The sequence below is a fragment of the Megalops cyprinoides genome, chromosome 3 (genome assembly GCF_013368585.1).
Source record: "Megalops cyprinoides isolate fMegCyp1 chromosome 3, fMegCyp1.pri, whole genome shotgun sequence".
In the NCBI taxonomy this organism is placed as follows: domain Eukaryota; kingdom Metazoa; phylum Chordata; class Actinopteri; order Elopiformes; family Megalopidae; genus Megalops; species Megalops cyprinoides.
In genome coordinates, this window is record NC_050585.1 from 892,141 (window position 1) to 909,368 (window position 17,228).

The 17,228-nt window shown below is 37.9% G+C and overlaps 1 protein-coding gene across 2 annotated transcripts in view; it reads right to left on the reverse strand.

Annotated features, from left to right (window-relative positions):
- Nucleotides 1-1,499: 1,499 nt before the first annotated feature.
- b4galt4 (UDP-Gal:betaGlcNAc beta 1,4- galactosyltransferase, polypeptide 4) overlaps nucleotides 1,500-17,228 on the reverse strand; it is a 40,784-nt gene continuing 25,055 nt past the window's right edge. For both annotated transcript variants that reach the window (XM_036524367.1, XM_036524366.1), the window contains 2 exons: nucleotides 5,209-5,313; nucleotides 1,500-2,181 (listed from right to left, as the gene is read on the reverse strand). In XM_036524367.1, the coding sequence (XP_036380260.1) occupies nucleotides 2,034-2,181; nucleotides 5,209-5,313 (253 nt within the window). In that variant the 3' untranslated portion in view covers nucleotides 1,500-2,033. The remainder of the gene's footprint in view (nucleotides 2,182-5,208; nucleotides 5,314-17,228) is intronic.

Below are 17,228 nucleotides of genomic sequence, written 5' to 3' on the forward strand. Positions count from 1 at the left end.
GCGTGGATTTGAGCGTACGCACATTCTAAGATCACATCTGTGCGTATAAGAATGTTTTATAAATGACGAGCTTTGTTTGTCTACAGTGAGAACCACTCTCACTGTTGCCATGACATGGCACCAGAACCAAGGCAAACATAAGACCACGCATACATATTTGTGAGAGTACATCTCAAAAAACTAAATTATCTTTTAATTGATTGTGACAATGGATTGTGTCCATGGCTCTGTGAATGACTTATTTTAAGGGATTTTCCCCCCAGAGCTCTTAGGAATGTGCAAAGGACTTGTTTTAATGTTTTTTTTTTAATTAATGTGTCATGTTCTAAATTTAGATGTTCTTAAAAGTTTGTGTCATATTCAAGTGTAAAATGCAGGAAAGAGAAAGAAAATACCAGTGGCATAATGTATTACAATTAGAGCTGCCGATGCAAGTCATGCAAGTCATCGCAGATGGCATGCCAACCAGCCCAATAAACTTTGATGTGTGTATCAGATATAATTTCATATCAAATTTGTACATAGCTAACAGATTTTTTATTAATTAGTAGAAAATAAGTATAATTTTTAAATATACCATGAAAGTTGATAAGTATTTTAACATGTTCTCACCATCTTCATTCACCACAAGATGATCGTTATCTTCAAAGGTGAGATTTTTATCACCAGAAAAATAATACCAATGCCTTCCAATATTATCCTAAACCAACCCACCTCTCCTCAAGCACACTTTATGAGACCTTGAGACAGCTTGAAATTGAGTCAGCCTTAATGAACTGCAGAAGAATTTAAAATTTGGTTGTTTTATATTTTTAAAAAATGGTGTTTAGTGTAGATGAACACTATTGTTAAGGAACACAGATTGGTCGTGGGTGAATTTTGCTTCAAGTAGCAAATATAAAAAGAAAAAAAAAATTGAGAAAAAAATGAGGCATGAGCATATTACAGAAAAAAGTAAGGTGTGGGCATACTTTGTAGATGACCAAAATGTTGAGATTTTTACATATGACTATAATATTTTTTGCTGTCATGAGAAAAAAGCATGGATAAATGTGAACATAACCCTTGTGTTTCTTTTGTGCACCCTAAATTCTTTGATCTGTACTTGGGGGAAAAAAACAGTCAGAGTAGTGCAATATAATATAATAAAGTGGGTTTTCTAAATACCATGGATGACACAATTTAAAGGCCAACTATTCACTGCATTGCCCTGAATCTAAGGGTTAAAGCAGTGTGTGTCAGTGTTTTGGCCGTGGTCACAATTAAATTCTCACTGGGAATGTACACTTTGTAATGTATCCCAAATATGTAATGTTGAGAGTTCCACCGGAACCTTGCATCACACTTTCGGGAGATGAATCAATGTAACAGTTGAACATTTACATTTAAATGCATAGCTGTACTAGCCACTGATACATACATTTCAGAAAAAACTACAATACCAATAAATGATTTATTAATGCTTCAAAAAAAATTTGTTGAGTTAACACAGTGGCATCATCAGTTCCTTTATTTATGTCACAGCTACATCATAAAAATTCAGATCCTGACAAAAAGGCATCATCCACATAAGGTACATTAAGAAAACTTTTAAGTCGTTAGAAAGGAATGTCCTCTGAATAAGATAAATTTTACAGTATGTTCTGAATGACTCCATGATATTAATTTCATCATGAGCCCCAATAAACAGCCAAACTATCAAATGTAAAAAGAATAGACAGAAGAGCAAGAACTCTCTCTCTAAATGGCATTTCAGTGTTGAGTATAGTTTTCTAATAACTATTATTGTCAGCAAATACAGCCATCTCTCAGACATGAACAAGCTTTTTCTCTGGACTGGCATACCACACAACATGCTCCTTTGAAAACAGAATAAGTAGTTTTCATCTCAGCAGGATGAATGAATGTAGTTCACATTTAAGACATCAGTCTATACGTGGATAAGAATCTACTGCCATTCCCCCACTACAACTGGATGGGCACTTGCTCTTTTTGCATTGTACCATTTTTAGGAAGCTGGTATCATCTTGTAGTCATTGTTGGGGCTGGGCCAGCGGTCTGCCGATGTCTACTGTGATGTTAATATAGAGTGGTGGTCTCTCGACAGACAGGACTTTGTAGGAGCATGAATTTAGCCCATCCTTCTTCCACACTCGTGGTGTCCTTCCCAACAAGCGCATCCTGGAAGTAAGAGGACAGAAATTTAGCTTGAAATGCATCCAGTCTGTGTATGTAAAGACAATTTCAAAGTAAGTAACGTTACAAGGACAATTCAAGAGGTATTCTAGGTTTGTACTAGAATTACTTCTATTAACAACAAAATAATTTCTATTCACTATCAATGAAACACATGAAGCATGTCACTATGGATTTTGGTACCACTTTCAAAAAAGTTATTAAAAACATTACAACATTTTGTTCACAAGACAAAGACATCTTTTGTATCATTTTCACATTCAATAGATAGAGGTCAAATGGCTCGTGTTAGAATATTTTTTCAGCTGATGAGGGGCTCCTCATCATGGACATCTCTGGCTGAAAGCAAGAAACTTGAAAAAGTACACTTTTTTGACACATGGTACACACATACTTATTATGCCAAATGCACGTTTCAAAACACTTGCAAAAGTCCTGTTTTATAAAATAGAATGAGAGCTCACACAAAGCAATTTGTGACTACAGAGCATGTGACTACTTGGAAATGTGGTGGTCCTGGACAGTGGAATGCGGCATACAGTCAGAAGTCCACTGGTGTATTTACAGTATTAATATCCAAAAACAAAACATCAACATAAAAAATGACACAAAATGAAGTCATAACAGACAGTCCTAGTACAATAAATACAATACTGAGCAGAGTGATGATGATGATTATGATGATGGTCGTGATGATGATGATAAACTTTTACTTTCAAAATTCTCTAAATTTGTCACATATGTTTCCCTTCTTCAGCCTCACAACAAGCTGTTGACTCTTTCCCTGTATCTGGGCAACTGGCCTACTTAGACACTCTCAGCTAGCTCCCCCTAACAGGACAGGTCAATTTACAGGTAAGTATTTCATCCAGGTCCATTTACAGGCAAGTATTTCATCAAGAAAGCAAAAATACAAGACAAGCCTCAAAGACAGACAAACAAGACAATTTAAACCCAAAAATAAGCTGTCATAATAATATAACCCAGTCTAGAAAAAAATATGGCACAAAGATAATTACAGTCCCCCCTCAGCAATCATTCAGCTTTCCTGCTCTACATTCTACATAAAGTTGTACACAGGTGTGTGCTCCCTCACATACTCTGACTGAATGTGAAACCAGGAAGTAAGCATGCCGTTTGTCCTGTGTCCTGTGTAACTAAACTGTGGAGATTCATAGTAATGCTTAGTTAAACTGGCAATAACAAGGAGCAAGAATACAAAACAATGGGCATCACATTATTAAATGTACTTGTGTTACATTTAATGAATAAATGACCATAACTTATGTTGTGTCGTTTTTGACACTTAGCCATGGAACAGGACTAGCTGGTGTGTTTACCACAAGTGAGGGGGGTGTAGTGAATGTATTGGCTAGGCTACAATGATGAGGTTCTGCAACCTGATGAAAAAAAAAAATCACAGTTCAGGCCTCTAAGATTTTTGTTGGCAATTTCCAAAAAACTAGAAGCAGCTAGACTAGAAGTCATGATGCAGAGTGTCATTATGGCTGAAGGCAGTGATAGAGGTCTGTAGCAGCCAATAATGTAATAACTACCGTTAATGTAATAACTGCCAATAACGTAATAATTTTTTCATTCTTAATGTAATAAAAGTCAATAATGTAATAACTGGCCAACAATATGATAAAATTTCTGAACCAATAACGTAATAACTTTCTGCGCATAATGTAATAAGTTATTACATTATTGGCTGGTTATTACATTATTAGCTGGGTTAAAAAAATTTTTAAATGTAATAACTGGAGCCGATAATGTAATAATATACTTTCATATAGCTGCTCAAAAACCTGACCACACACAAACACACACACATACACACACACACACACACCTACTCTCTCTAGGAATTATGACTATTTATTTGTTTATTTGAAAAGAAATGTGATCTTTGTATTCGAGGACAAAGCATCTTCAAAGAGGTATAGATTTCATGTTATATGACATAAGGGTAATTGTCTGTGTTTGCAAACATGTGTGCTCGCACTTCATTTGGGCTGGAGGGCTGGAGATAAGTCTACCCATCAAGTACCACAACCAAATAAGTAGTCACAATTCCTAGAGAAAGAGAGAAGGTGTGTGTGTTTGTGTGTGTGTGTGTGTGTGTGTGTGTGGTCGGGTTTTTGAGCAGCTATTTGAAAAAGGCAACAGTAAGGGTAAGTGTCATGGAAGTTTGACACTTTATAGCCAATAAATAAAACTTAAAGTGATAACCAGCCAATAATATAATAACTTATCACATTATGCACGAAAAGTTATTACGTTATTGGTTCAGAAATTTTATTACGTTATTGGCCAGCTATTACATTATTGACTTTTATTACATTAACAACGGAAAAATTATTGCGTTATTGGCAGTTATTACATTAACTGTAGTTATTACATTATTGGCTGCTACAGGGTCACACAAAAGTCACACATCTTAAAGAAAAGGGTGAATTTACTTAGAAGTATCCCAGCAAACAATAAAAACATGCCAAGTGTGGGTGGATTTGAAAAACAAAAAGAATGTAAATTTTTAACAAACAAAAAAAAGAAGAACTAGACAACAAATTAAAGCACTATTTGCAATTACCACTATATCCACACAGCTTGCAGCAGCCTCAAAATGGTGCACCTCCAGGGCTGCCCTGATATAGAAATAGTATATGTGCATCCCTGTGGATAAGTAAATCCAGGATGTATGCTGTAGTGATTTAAAAATGACATTTTATAAATATGTATGGTTTTGGAAGTGTTTCTTTTTTTCCTAATCTCAATTGTACTTTTAATTTTTTCTGCCTGAAAAACTGTTGGGGATACTGCACTGTAGGTTATGAGGTGCAAATGCATTCACATCATCACAACAACAAAATGGGATCAGATAAACTTGGCTTTGCAACAGCTCAACTGTATAATTTCACTGACATACATTGATAGGACACCAATGTGCACCAATGAGAATTTGTCATTTAATGAACTTTCCAAGCCTATCCAAACTCAACAACCCATTACCTGTCTTTGTTGACCTCGTTTCCACTGTCCCTCTTGTGGAAGACCATGGTGTAGCGGGCTACTTCAGGAGCTGGGCGCACAATTTCCATTTTCTGAAGCTCTACCCTGAGGAGAAAAAAAACAGTTTCCTATAAGAAATAGCAGTACAACAAAATGTTGCTAAATGATGAGAATATGCCACCCAGCTCACCTAGGTGTGTAATTCTGCCAAGTCTAGACTATCTAGGACTGTGATCTTAAACACTCTTTCTGCGTCTAATTGGAATCCATGGAAGCTATTCCATGTATTCATAAGGTCTTTCACAAGAGAAAGACCTTATTTAGCCATTGTGGAAACCACTTATACAACATTACTCCTTTTTTAAGTAATTTATTCTGCAGGTTGAGAAAAATGTATTGGAATTTGCACCAATTCTCATTCACAGTTCTGCAGTATAGAACTTTTACCTAGTCAATGCTGCATACAATGTATCTAATCTATTAAATCTATTAAAATTAGCTGTCCTAAAACTGAAAACCTTAGATTTGAAATAGGTGGCTGTAACTTCCCAATATACCTCATGTGATTGTGTTGTGGTCATTTAACATCTGCATCTCAACTACATAGGCACTGCAAATTCTATCATGATTACAAAAAAAAAAGAACTGGCCAATTGTTTGTACTATGGGAGACAAGAAATTGCTTAAAAATCATTCACAACATCCAGTCATGCTCAAATTGTCCACATCCTGACATATTCTTCCATATAATAGAGGAAAAGTCATCCATTATTAATATCTGTCCTTCAAAACAGACTTTTTTTTATATTGTCATAGAACATTGTGTTATGATTTGATTCCAGTGGACGATAATATATTCCCTCATTTAGGCCCTTCACATTTAGAAAAACGGAGTAACACGTAAAGCAGTCGTTCTCAAATTGGGTTCTGAGGTAGGAGGCCTCAGGGATCATAGAAAATTAGAGAGGTAAATATTTCATTAAATAAATATACATTTTGTATATGTTTGGTTAAAAGCACCCATTCACAGCATTGATGTTTTGTGCATGTGCATGCACACGAGTACTTTGCTGGTTTTGTGCCTTTCATGTAAATTAATCAGATGCTGCTTAATATAAATGGGCCTGACTTGTTCTGCGACCACCATGTGAACAATAATCAATCATGGCCCAAAAACTTGTGTAGCGCACTGTAACATTACATAGCTATACCTATTAATTATAGTGACCATGTAGCAGTCAGAAAGTTGAAATAATTACAATAAGATGTACAAAGCTGCTGGTGATATTCATCTGAAACAACTAACAATAAAATGTGAACTCCACCACTAGCTGAAAGTCAGTAAAGTGGTTCACTGCTAGCTAGCTAATGTCACCTGGTTATTTAGCTAGCTACCGAATCAGCCACATTCTAACTTATTTAACTAATTTCATACCATGTTTACTTACGCTCACTAAAGCAAGCTGAAACAAGCAGGCCAAGCAGATCAGGCCACTGGCTCAGTGAGATCAACTGCCAATTGGAACCCCATATGAGTATAATGCTCACCAATTTGGAGCATTAATGGAGAAATTGAAAACAATACTAGATTCCTTTTTAATACCACTGCGAAATGAGATGATTTCATGAACTTTCATGATATAAAAATAAGAAATCAGAAATTAGATATCCACCCTCTCCCTTGTTACCTTCACAAGGGCCTGACATCTCATGTAAAGTTACTCAATCTTAAATCTTTTTTCCCCTACTGAATAAAGTGGGCTGACTCTCTCTACACTTGTTATCTGTATCTCTTTACACTTGTACTTCTTTACTGGAATACTGCCTAGAATACAATAGATCACCAGATCCTTTTGAATAGACTTTATTGCGCCATCGGTCTTAATGGAGGTGTCTTGGTTCAGGTCACACCTCTGACAGATTCCAGTTTGTAAATGAAGAGACTGCTTTCTAAAGTTAACTCCAGTGTCCCACAAGAGCCCTTGTTCTTCTCACTTTATGTGCTGCCTTAAAGACAAACAGCTTTAGCCGATACCAAACTTCCTACTTCTAAATTCCAGCAAAACTGAAATAATACTTCAAGGCCTAAAAAACTCTCCTCATACCATGGAGAATTTTGTGCTGAAACCTGACGGTTCCTCAGAAACCCTGAACCTAGGACTACATCTTAAGAGCCTTGTGGTTACACTTTATCCAGACCTTTCTTTTCAACCCCATGCAAAAATATTTCAAGACTGGCTTTTTTTCAGCAACAAAATTATAGCACAGCATGAGAGACATGGAAAAACTAGTCCACACATTTCTTATGTATTGAGTAGGTTGCTGTAATGCCCTTCAATCAGAATGCTCAAATGCCACTTTAAATCCCAACTTGTTCAAAATGTTGCTTCAAGAATCTTGCTTCAAGAACAAAAAACGTGATCATAGTACTCCTGTAAACAGTTAAATATTGGACTGATTTCAAGTTCTCTCCTAACTTACAAGGCTTTAAATGGACTGCCGCCCACTTACCCACAGGATGTATTAATCCCCTTTAACTAGGGGTTAAATTGGGAATTGGAAGATGCATGAATCTTTAGACCCGGTAATATATATTTAGCTGAAAGGAAATAAAATAATACATGAAACAAAATGATAATAACCATAAGTGTCAGCTCCAAACAGCTTCCAAACTGCTTGAAATCATGAGCTCTGTGAAATATGACTCCTTTCTCTGTATGCTATGTGATCCCCTGACCTTTGTTTGGTTGGCCCTCTGAAGAATGGGGATTCTATCAGGAAATGTGTGCTGAAACAAATAGACATGACAACTGACACATATTCAATTTTCACTCTCAATTGTCTGATTACACTGTTGATCTCAGAGAAAACCCTTTTGCAACCTACACTACCTGCCTGCTCTGATCTGCACAACTGCTGCCGTTTTTGCTGATTCAGCAATCCCCACTCTACAATATGTTGAGCAAAACTTTAAACTGGATGTTTAGCCCTTTGCTCCCCATGAAGAAAAATACAGTGATGTGATTATATTATTACATTATAACTGTTTCAGATTTGTTTAAGGTATTTATCTCTGATGCAACATGAGGAAAAATTAATTAATTAATTAATTAAAAAATTTCATTCTATTGATGAAAACCTTTTATGAGAAACCCCTGGTAAAATCGTGTTTCATTTCCTTTTCCACTTTCATGAGGAAGCAAACAAATGTGTTTTTGATACTACATCATTTAATAACACCGTGCAAGATAAAACATTTACCCCCTAATATTATCAACTCACCAGAGAGAACAAATAATCAACTGTTAGATTCTTCTTTTCTCCCTCTTTTCCTCCTTTATTGCTTGGTGCCAGCTCAGTTGGTTGCACTTTTGTCTTTGTTTAAGTCTGCACTTAATATTCTATGTAAAAGCTGTCTTCTTAATGCCATTTACCAAACAACCAATTTGTCTCAAACTTTTGGCATTGGATACAACCAATAGACATAATGGAATCACCATATACCGGACACTCTAATCGCTTATATTTAAATCACTGCTACGGAAAGACTGATTATGTATCTCACTCTTCTCCCTTGCACAGAGCATAATATGGTCAGCTTTAGCTCTGATGTCAAACTCAATGGTTCAGCTTAATTTCGACTTGTTGCAGAAAGTTACTGAATTTGAGGCTCACATCCGGACACTTTATCAAAGGGAGAGTCACAGAGATGAGACTATGGCTCTGTTCACATCTGGCATTAACATGCATCTTGGGTGATCCGATCACAAGTGGAAAGCTCTAAGTACAGGTGCGAATGCACCCAAGACGCATTGAGGACACACTGAAATCTGATCGTTCAGACCACATTCGGAGGTGGTCTGGGCCGCATATGGCCACATTCTTTTAGCAGTGTGTACGCGAATGTGTCTTGAGCCACACTGAAGGACCGCCTACTCACAGGGATTAATGTTCTCCATTGCTACGACAGTGTATTGAAATAGGCTAATCAATTAATCACGTCTCAGTGGACACACGCACATTCCACTTTAGCCTACACACAAGCCGACATTAGATTAACACCAAAATATACATTTATTAACATGACAAAATTACAAGACCCCCAAATTATGAGAGTCTTAATGTCCAGCAAGCAATAGAAATAGTTCAAATACAAATAAAGTTAATAAAGATTGCAATCAAAGTCAAAGATTGTGATTAATCACTGTCAGGTCAGCAAAGATTTGTGTATGTAAATAAAGCTTAGTACCGTGTCTTTTTGATGAAAGTACACCTTGGATTTACTGACAGTGATTATTCTTTTCTGAAGCAAGGCTCTATTTGTGGCACTGTCGTGCAAAATAAGCTGAAAACACATTATTATACTAACGAAAAAACAAAGTTCAAGTATTCCTATGATTTTAAAGACCCGCCTTAAATTGACCCCATACCAATTTTCAAAATAAAATACACATTTATGACTTTTTTTCCCCCATTTAAAATAAAAGTGTCACTGACACTCCTGCAGTAATCCGCCAATTAATTTCACCGCAGTTCTAGTGTTAAATAGGCTATTGGTGTCCGGGACACCGTGAGCCCGGCGGCTGTATGAAACCGTGAGATGTAGAACGTAGGCTATTTGAAAGGTAAACAGATAGTTAATGACCCAAACACAAATATTCATGTAGGCTAAGGGCATGTACATACTGTCCGGTGGCTAGACCGGACGACAACGGTCAGACATCGGTCCAGTGCAGTGACTGATATTATTGTCATTATCGTCACTGTTATTATTTTGTCAACCTTTTTGTTGCCAAAAAACAGCCATGGTGAAAATTAAGAAATGATTAAATCATAAATCCTCTTTAAAAATATGATTTTAACTTTAGAGGACAAAACCCAGAACCGGCTTCCAAGCATGTAATCCATCTCTTCATCGTGATTGGTAATTTGGTACGTGTACGTGTATATTTGCATACAGAGCGGGGAAGTGAGATCCGATCACAAGTGGTCACTCGAGACGCATGTGGAGATGCATTCTAATGCCAAGTGTGAACTGATGTACTTAGAGCTGTCCACTTGTAATCGGATCACCCAAGACGCATGGTAATGCCAGGTGTGAACAGGGACTTATGTTAGATTCCTTTATGTCTGTTCTAGGGGCAGTAATATTGCTGTTCCAGAGTCCTTGCAGTGGGACAGATTTGTTGCAGTTCAAATCAGTACTATGTATGTACATAGCAACACAACTTCGGAGAAAGCCCTGATTACTGGCATCTCCTTAGACTGCAATGTCTCCAATAACCACAGTCAGTTACATTCCTGGTGCCAGAGCTACTGACACAGCACCTAAACTTAAGGTTGTCCTACCCAAGCGTTATCAACATTGGCATCAATGATGTTCAACTAAGACAAAATAATATGCTCAATATACAGTACACTTACATTGACAAATTGTTGGATGTCTCGTTGGGGCACATAACAACAATAATAATAATCTTTATTCATAATAATCTTTATTCATAGCACCTTTCATACATTAACATGCAGCTCAAAGTGCTCTACGAATAAGCACATAAAATGAACATAAAATAAAATTACATTTCATGTAAAAAAAAAAAAAAACATAAAATGAAATAAAAGCAAGACCAAATGAACAAGGGGAAGACATTGTGGCTAATCAAAAGCTGAAAGTAAGTCTTGAGCTGTTTTTTTTTTTTTTAGGAATAGAGGGTGCCTGGTGAACATCCAGAAGCGAGTTCCAAATCCCAGGGACATAAAAACAAAAAGCTGCTTCACCACTTTTCTTATGATTGATTCTAGGAATGTTGAGTAAGCCAGTGCTTATCAGAATACCAGGATTCTAATCAGGCTGCAGACATACAGTCCTACACTGTTGTCTGAAAACTTCCTTGAACGAGAGGCTTTTTATAATAATAAGACCATGTCTGTCCCATGTTCTAGAATTAATCAGTATAAGTTTTACAGGAATGTTTTTTAAATCTTAAATCTTATTCCTATAACAGCTCTCCACTCTGCTCCAAGTGCCATCCACAACACTGTTTTTGAATTTGAATTGATCAATGTTAGATCCCTTACCCCCAAGGCAGTTCTTATTAAAGAGTTAATCATTGACTATGAAGTTGATGTACTGAGCTTAACTGAAGCCTGCTCCATGGGCTCATTGCACTCAAAGAGGTGTCCCCTATGAGCTAATCAAACCTCTTGCCTCAGACCTCATACCCTTCTGACAGGGATGGTGGTGGCGCAGTCGCATTTATGAGTCTACCCTTTATGTAGTACCTAAACCTAGGGAATAAGTTCTCCCCTTCTGAAATTCTTTTTGTGAATTAGTCTCCATATCACAGTCTTTTGGTTCTGTAAACACTTCCAGACCAGCTGGTCTTATGGCATTTTCAGTGAATCTACTGAATTTATGTTACCTGGAAATTCTGGCAGATAAAGCTGTAATCATAGGTGTCTTTAACATACGTCTAGATAATAATACTGATCTCTTTTATTCCATTGTTGATTTTGTTGGCTTTGACCATTGTGTGTCTGGGCTTACTTACTGCCAAATCACAACTTAGGGCATACTCACACTAGGCCTGGTTTCCTTGTACCGTGCCCGAGCACGATTGTCTCCCCTCCCCACTCCCTCACTGGCCTGCGCTCACATTGCGCTTAACATTCCAGGCCCGAGCACGCTTACGTCATCACAATGTGGCTTTTTGTGTTGAAAAAAAGCGCGCTCGCGCAGCACAATGGAGTTCATGATCGTACTTACTTTGTGGCTTATTTGGAGTCATTTTGGGCGCAGTGACACACGACCCTCTCACATGCCTTATAGATTTATTGATTATGCAACGCAGTGATTTTCAGTTAATTGTGCTGTACGTATAAGAACATTTTTACAGAGGCAGCTGGTGTTTCAGTCATTATGCTAAGGGACAGACTAATATTTTGTGTCAGATTACAGCTGCCTAATCACAATAATGTTAGCTAATGTGTGCACTACTGTCATCAATTCATTCGATAATATTTGGGTTAATATCGGGTCTGGTTTTCACCATATTGATGAACGTGAATTGCGATAGATTTGACAAACTTAGCTAGTTAGCTAACAGGCTACCTCTCCGAACGATTGTTGAAGACTAGCTACTTAACCAGGTTGGCTGCTTCATTTGTGATACTCTAAGCCCCTGACAATAGCAATGCTTACATCGCCAGGTAAAGTATGGTTAGTTTTATTTCGCTTGCTAGTTATCAAGCTAATGTGGGGATCGACAGAGTTATTTTTAGGTATAGATCTACAGTACTAGCCAATCAAAGATAATTTTGGAGGTAGCCAGCTTGTAATATTTAAGGAAGTCAGCTAGTTAATCAAATGATGGTTAGAGGATTTATTATGACTGGGCGTGTAACAGATATCCAGCTAACTGTTGCTATAACGGATATATTTGTTAAATGGGACAGTCGCATCATTGACGTCATGTTTGAGTTCCGTGCTCAGGCACGGTTGGCGATCATACTAGATGCGTACCGTGCCCGAGTCCAACTGAACCATGCCCAAGCTCACCTCTTCACGTGGGCCTGGGCACAGTACAGAGCGATCACACTAGTCAAACGAACTGGATTTTGGGGGTCAAACGTGCTCGGGCACGGTACGGATCGCCTAGTGTGAGTACACCCTTAGATCTAGTCTTATAGTGTGCCATTGATGTTATGAATACTACTATCACTCTTCATCATCCTGAATTCATCATCAGACCACTTTCCCCTTACCTTTGAAATTAAACTGACATGGCCATTAAGAGTAGAATCTAGTTTTTCACGAGTTGACCTATCAACTCCAGCACTGCTGAGAAGTTTAGAGAAGAGCTCCCAGTGGCCCACTTAAGTGATGAAACCAGTTGATCAAATTACACCATGAAATAAGAGAAGTAACTTTATCATTTGTTTAAGAAGCAAAAACAAAGGCAAAAGAAGATGGCACTCTGGTACACAAACCATATCCATGCTTTTAAACAAGCTTGTAGGTAACTGGCAAGTGGTTTTCAACAAAAATAGATGTTTTTTTTTCTTTGCCTGGAAGGACAGCCTTGTTCAATACAGGCAAGTTGTTGCCTTTGTACGTTCCTTCTATTTCTCTAATTTAATTGAGCAAAACAAAAATATTTGCCAAATAAACTGAGAACCAGTTAGCAAAAAACTGTCAAATCAAATCACAACAGTCAAATCTGACCTACTGCAGGCTCATCTCAGATCTTCCCTTTTCTATCCAAAACTCTTGAGTAAGATGTAGCTCAGCAAATGACTGCATTTTTGAGATTGGAGTGGTTCAAGCACATGCAGTCAGGCTTCAGATCATTTAATAGCACTGAAAGTTGCAAATGATTTACTGTCTCTATTCCTGTATGCCTTGATTTAAGTGGGATATTTGATGCCATTAACCAATAAATATTACTGAATAGACTTGAACAGGCTCTTTCTTGGTTTTGAACATGTCGATCAAACAGACATCAATTTGTGCAAGTTAGAGAGAGAACCATCTCACCAATCTAAGGTCAAAGACAGCCTTCCACAAGGTTTGGGACTTGGACATCTACTCTTCGCTTTACATAGGCTCTCTTCGTGATATTCATAAGTATGGTATGAACTTTCATTGCTATGCTGACAATGTACAGCTACACTAGTCAATGAAGCCAGGTTAACTGCTACAACTCTCCTGGCTAGAGGTATACATTACAAACACAAAGACTTGGATGACTAAATAAAGCTAACTTCCTGTTTCTGATAGAGTGGAAATGCTGATACTGGGTCCCAAAACCATCTGAAATACCCTGCCTGAACTGACCTTGAATTTGGAGTTACTTGGTTGCACTGCAAATAATTTCAAATCATCAATCAAATCATTTGCAAAGCACTTGATGCAGTTTCCTTATGAAAACAGAAAGGGTCTGAAAATATCTTTTAAAGGTGTCCTTGCAGCCCCCTGAAGTCTCTTAATTTGGAAAAAATCTCAAATTCCTCTGTAAGTAGGGCAAAGGCAGCAGTTTTGTGAAAGCTTCCTCAACTTGGTTGTGAATGCCGTCACACTGTCAAAATGTTGCTGCAACATTCAACTATGAACCTATGCAGGTTCAGGTTATGGTTGTTCAACTCATCCATTTTTTGTCCTTAAATTCAGGGACTAACACATTATTCTCTACCTCATATAACTCTAACTCATATAACCTATTTTTAACATGTCCTCTATTTAGACAGTGCAAATCATATTGTTATTTTGATAAAGTTTCCTCCAAAAATGCAAGGAACTGATGGTGTTGTAAGTACCTGGAACAAATGCAATTTGCCACATTTCACAACACTGTATGTCATAAATTCAGCTTTCAAGGATACATATTACATAAAAGTTATAAATTGATTTACATGTCATTGAGTGAAATAAGTATTTGACACCCAAGCAAAACATGACTTAGTACTTGGTGGAGAAACCCTTGTTGGCAAGCACAGCAGTAAGACGTTTCTTATAGTTGGTCACCAGTTGTGCACACATCTGAGGAGGGATTTTGGCCCACTCCTCTTTACAGAAACTCTCTAAATCCTGTAGGTTTCTTGGCTGCCGCTTGGCAACTCGAAGCTTCAGCTCCCTCCACAGATTTTCTATAGGATTGAGGTCTGGAGACTGGCTAGGCCACTCCATGACTTTAATATGCCTCTTCTTTAGCCACTCCTTTGTTGCCTCGGCGGTATGTTTTGGGTGACTGTCATGCTGGAAGACCCATCCATGACCCATCTTCAGTGTCCTGGCTGAGGGAAGGAGGTTCTCATCCAAGATTTTATGGTACATGGCCCCGTCCATTGGCCCCTCAATGCGCTGAAGTCATCCTGTATCCTTAGCAGAGAAACAGCCCCAAAGCATAATGTTTCCACCTCCATGCTTGACTGTGGGGATGGTGTTCTTCCGGTCATACTCAGCATTTCTCTTCCTCCAAACACGGCGAGTTGAGTTGATGCCAAAGAGCTCGATTTTGGTCTCATCTGACCACAGCACTTCTTTGAATCATTTAGATGTTCACTGGCAAACTTCAGACAGGCCTGTACATGTGCCTTTTTGAGCAGGGGGACCTTGCGGGCACTGCAGAATCAATCCATTATGGCGTAGTGTGTTACCAATGGTGTTCTTGGTGACTGTGGTCCCAACTGCCTTGAGGTCATTAACAAGCTTCTCCTGTGTAGTTGTGGGCTGATCCCTCACCTTTCTCATGATCATCCTCACCCCATGAGGCAAGATCTTGCATGGAGCTCTAGACCGAGGGCGATTGATGGTTATTTTACATTTCTTCCATTTCCGAATAATCGCACCAACAGTTGTCACCTTCTCACCAAGCTTCTTGCTGATGGTCATGTAGCCCATTCCAGCCTTGTGCAGGTCTACAATCTTGTCCCTGACGTCCTTTGACAGCTCTTTGGTCTTACCCATGGTGGTGGAGAGGTTGTAATGGAAGAAACAGATTCTATGGACAGGTGTGTTTTATACACATAACGCGTTGAGATTAGGAGTAGTTTCTTAAAGTGACAGAACTAATCTGTGTGCCATATAGGCACATAACCAATCTGTGGGAGCCAGAATTCTGGCTGGGTGGTAGGGGATACTTATTTCACTCAATGAAATGCTAATCAATTTATAACCTTTATACAATGTGGGTTCTTTGTTTATATTGTACCTGTCTCTTAAAATAAACCTACCAAAAAAAAATACAAGCTGTTCATTTCTTTGTAGGTGTAAATAAATGTGTATACTCTGACATCAAACATGAATTTGGCGCTTACAGAGATTGATCGCAAGGGTGCATGTGGATCAATATTTAATTTTGCACAAAAAAATTTTTATCACAAATGCGAGCAAAACTGTTGCACTGTACAGCCCTGATATGCCTGCACATACAGTGTGTGAGTGTGAGCTTGAACATACAAAATTCAGGCTCTGTGGGACTGCTGGACCCCTAGTATGAATTCTAACCTTAGGCTTCTTCCGCTCTTGCATCTCCACTCCTGTCTGTCACCTTTTCTCTGCTGTTTTCTGTCTTTTGTCACATTTCCATGTTGTTTACACATTATGTAACAACCAAAGCTGCGAAGTGTGTGATAGCAGAGGACTCTGCAAGCTTATATTTTTCAGGACAATTTTATCTTTGTGGATAGTTGAGAGATACTGGTTTCCATCCACTGAATCAGCCTAAATGTAGACAGCTATTATTGAATGTTTATTTTACTTGTAATTTTTGTTGTATTTATTCATTTATTTGTTGTATTTATGACACCTTTGTTGTATTTCTGATCTTTATGAAAATTTCTGTTGTTACTTTGATCTCTTTATGTGTTGTCTGGTAGAGAACTTTATTCAAATGAGAATTTATTTTGTATTTTGCATGGCTAAAAATTAAGTATCAATATTGAATATTGATACTTTGTCACTGAACTGTTATTAGGCTCTATCGAATCGTGGTGATATCGAATCATGAACCTCATATCGTATATCGAACTGAATCGTGAGATACCAACATTGTCCCATCCCTACTTTCTAGTGAAAATACAGTGCAAAATTAAGATTTTTCTCTGTTCCAGTGTTATCAACAGATTTTCTTCCCAACCCTGACCATTAGCTGAAGATTTCCCATGCATGGTATGCAAACCGGGCAACTCTTCCAAGACATCTAAATCATCTCTGACCCCCTATGACAAAGACAGCTAGTTTTGCACTGTTGTTTGCATATGTACTTTCAATACATGTAGATCAATGTCATTATCAAAAGTAATTTGCCACAGTGGCTGCACTGAACCTGATGTTATGAAACAAGTTGTTCCTTCCTTGGTATACAGCCTCAGGAACCTTCAGCATGCCATCTTTAACAAATTTCTCATCTGTAAATGGCTTCCCATTTTACCCATCAAACTTGCTAAAGCAGCACTCCTTTTTGTTCTTTTGGAAAACATTTTGTTGTGGTATCTTCAGCTGGTGCCAGTTGTCAGTTAAC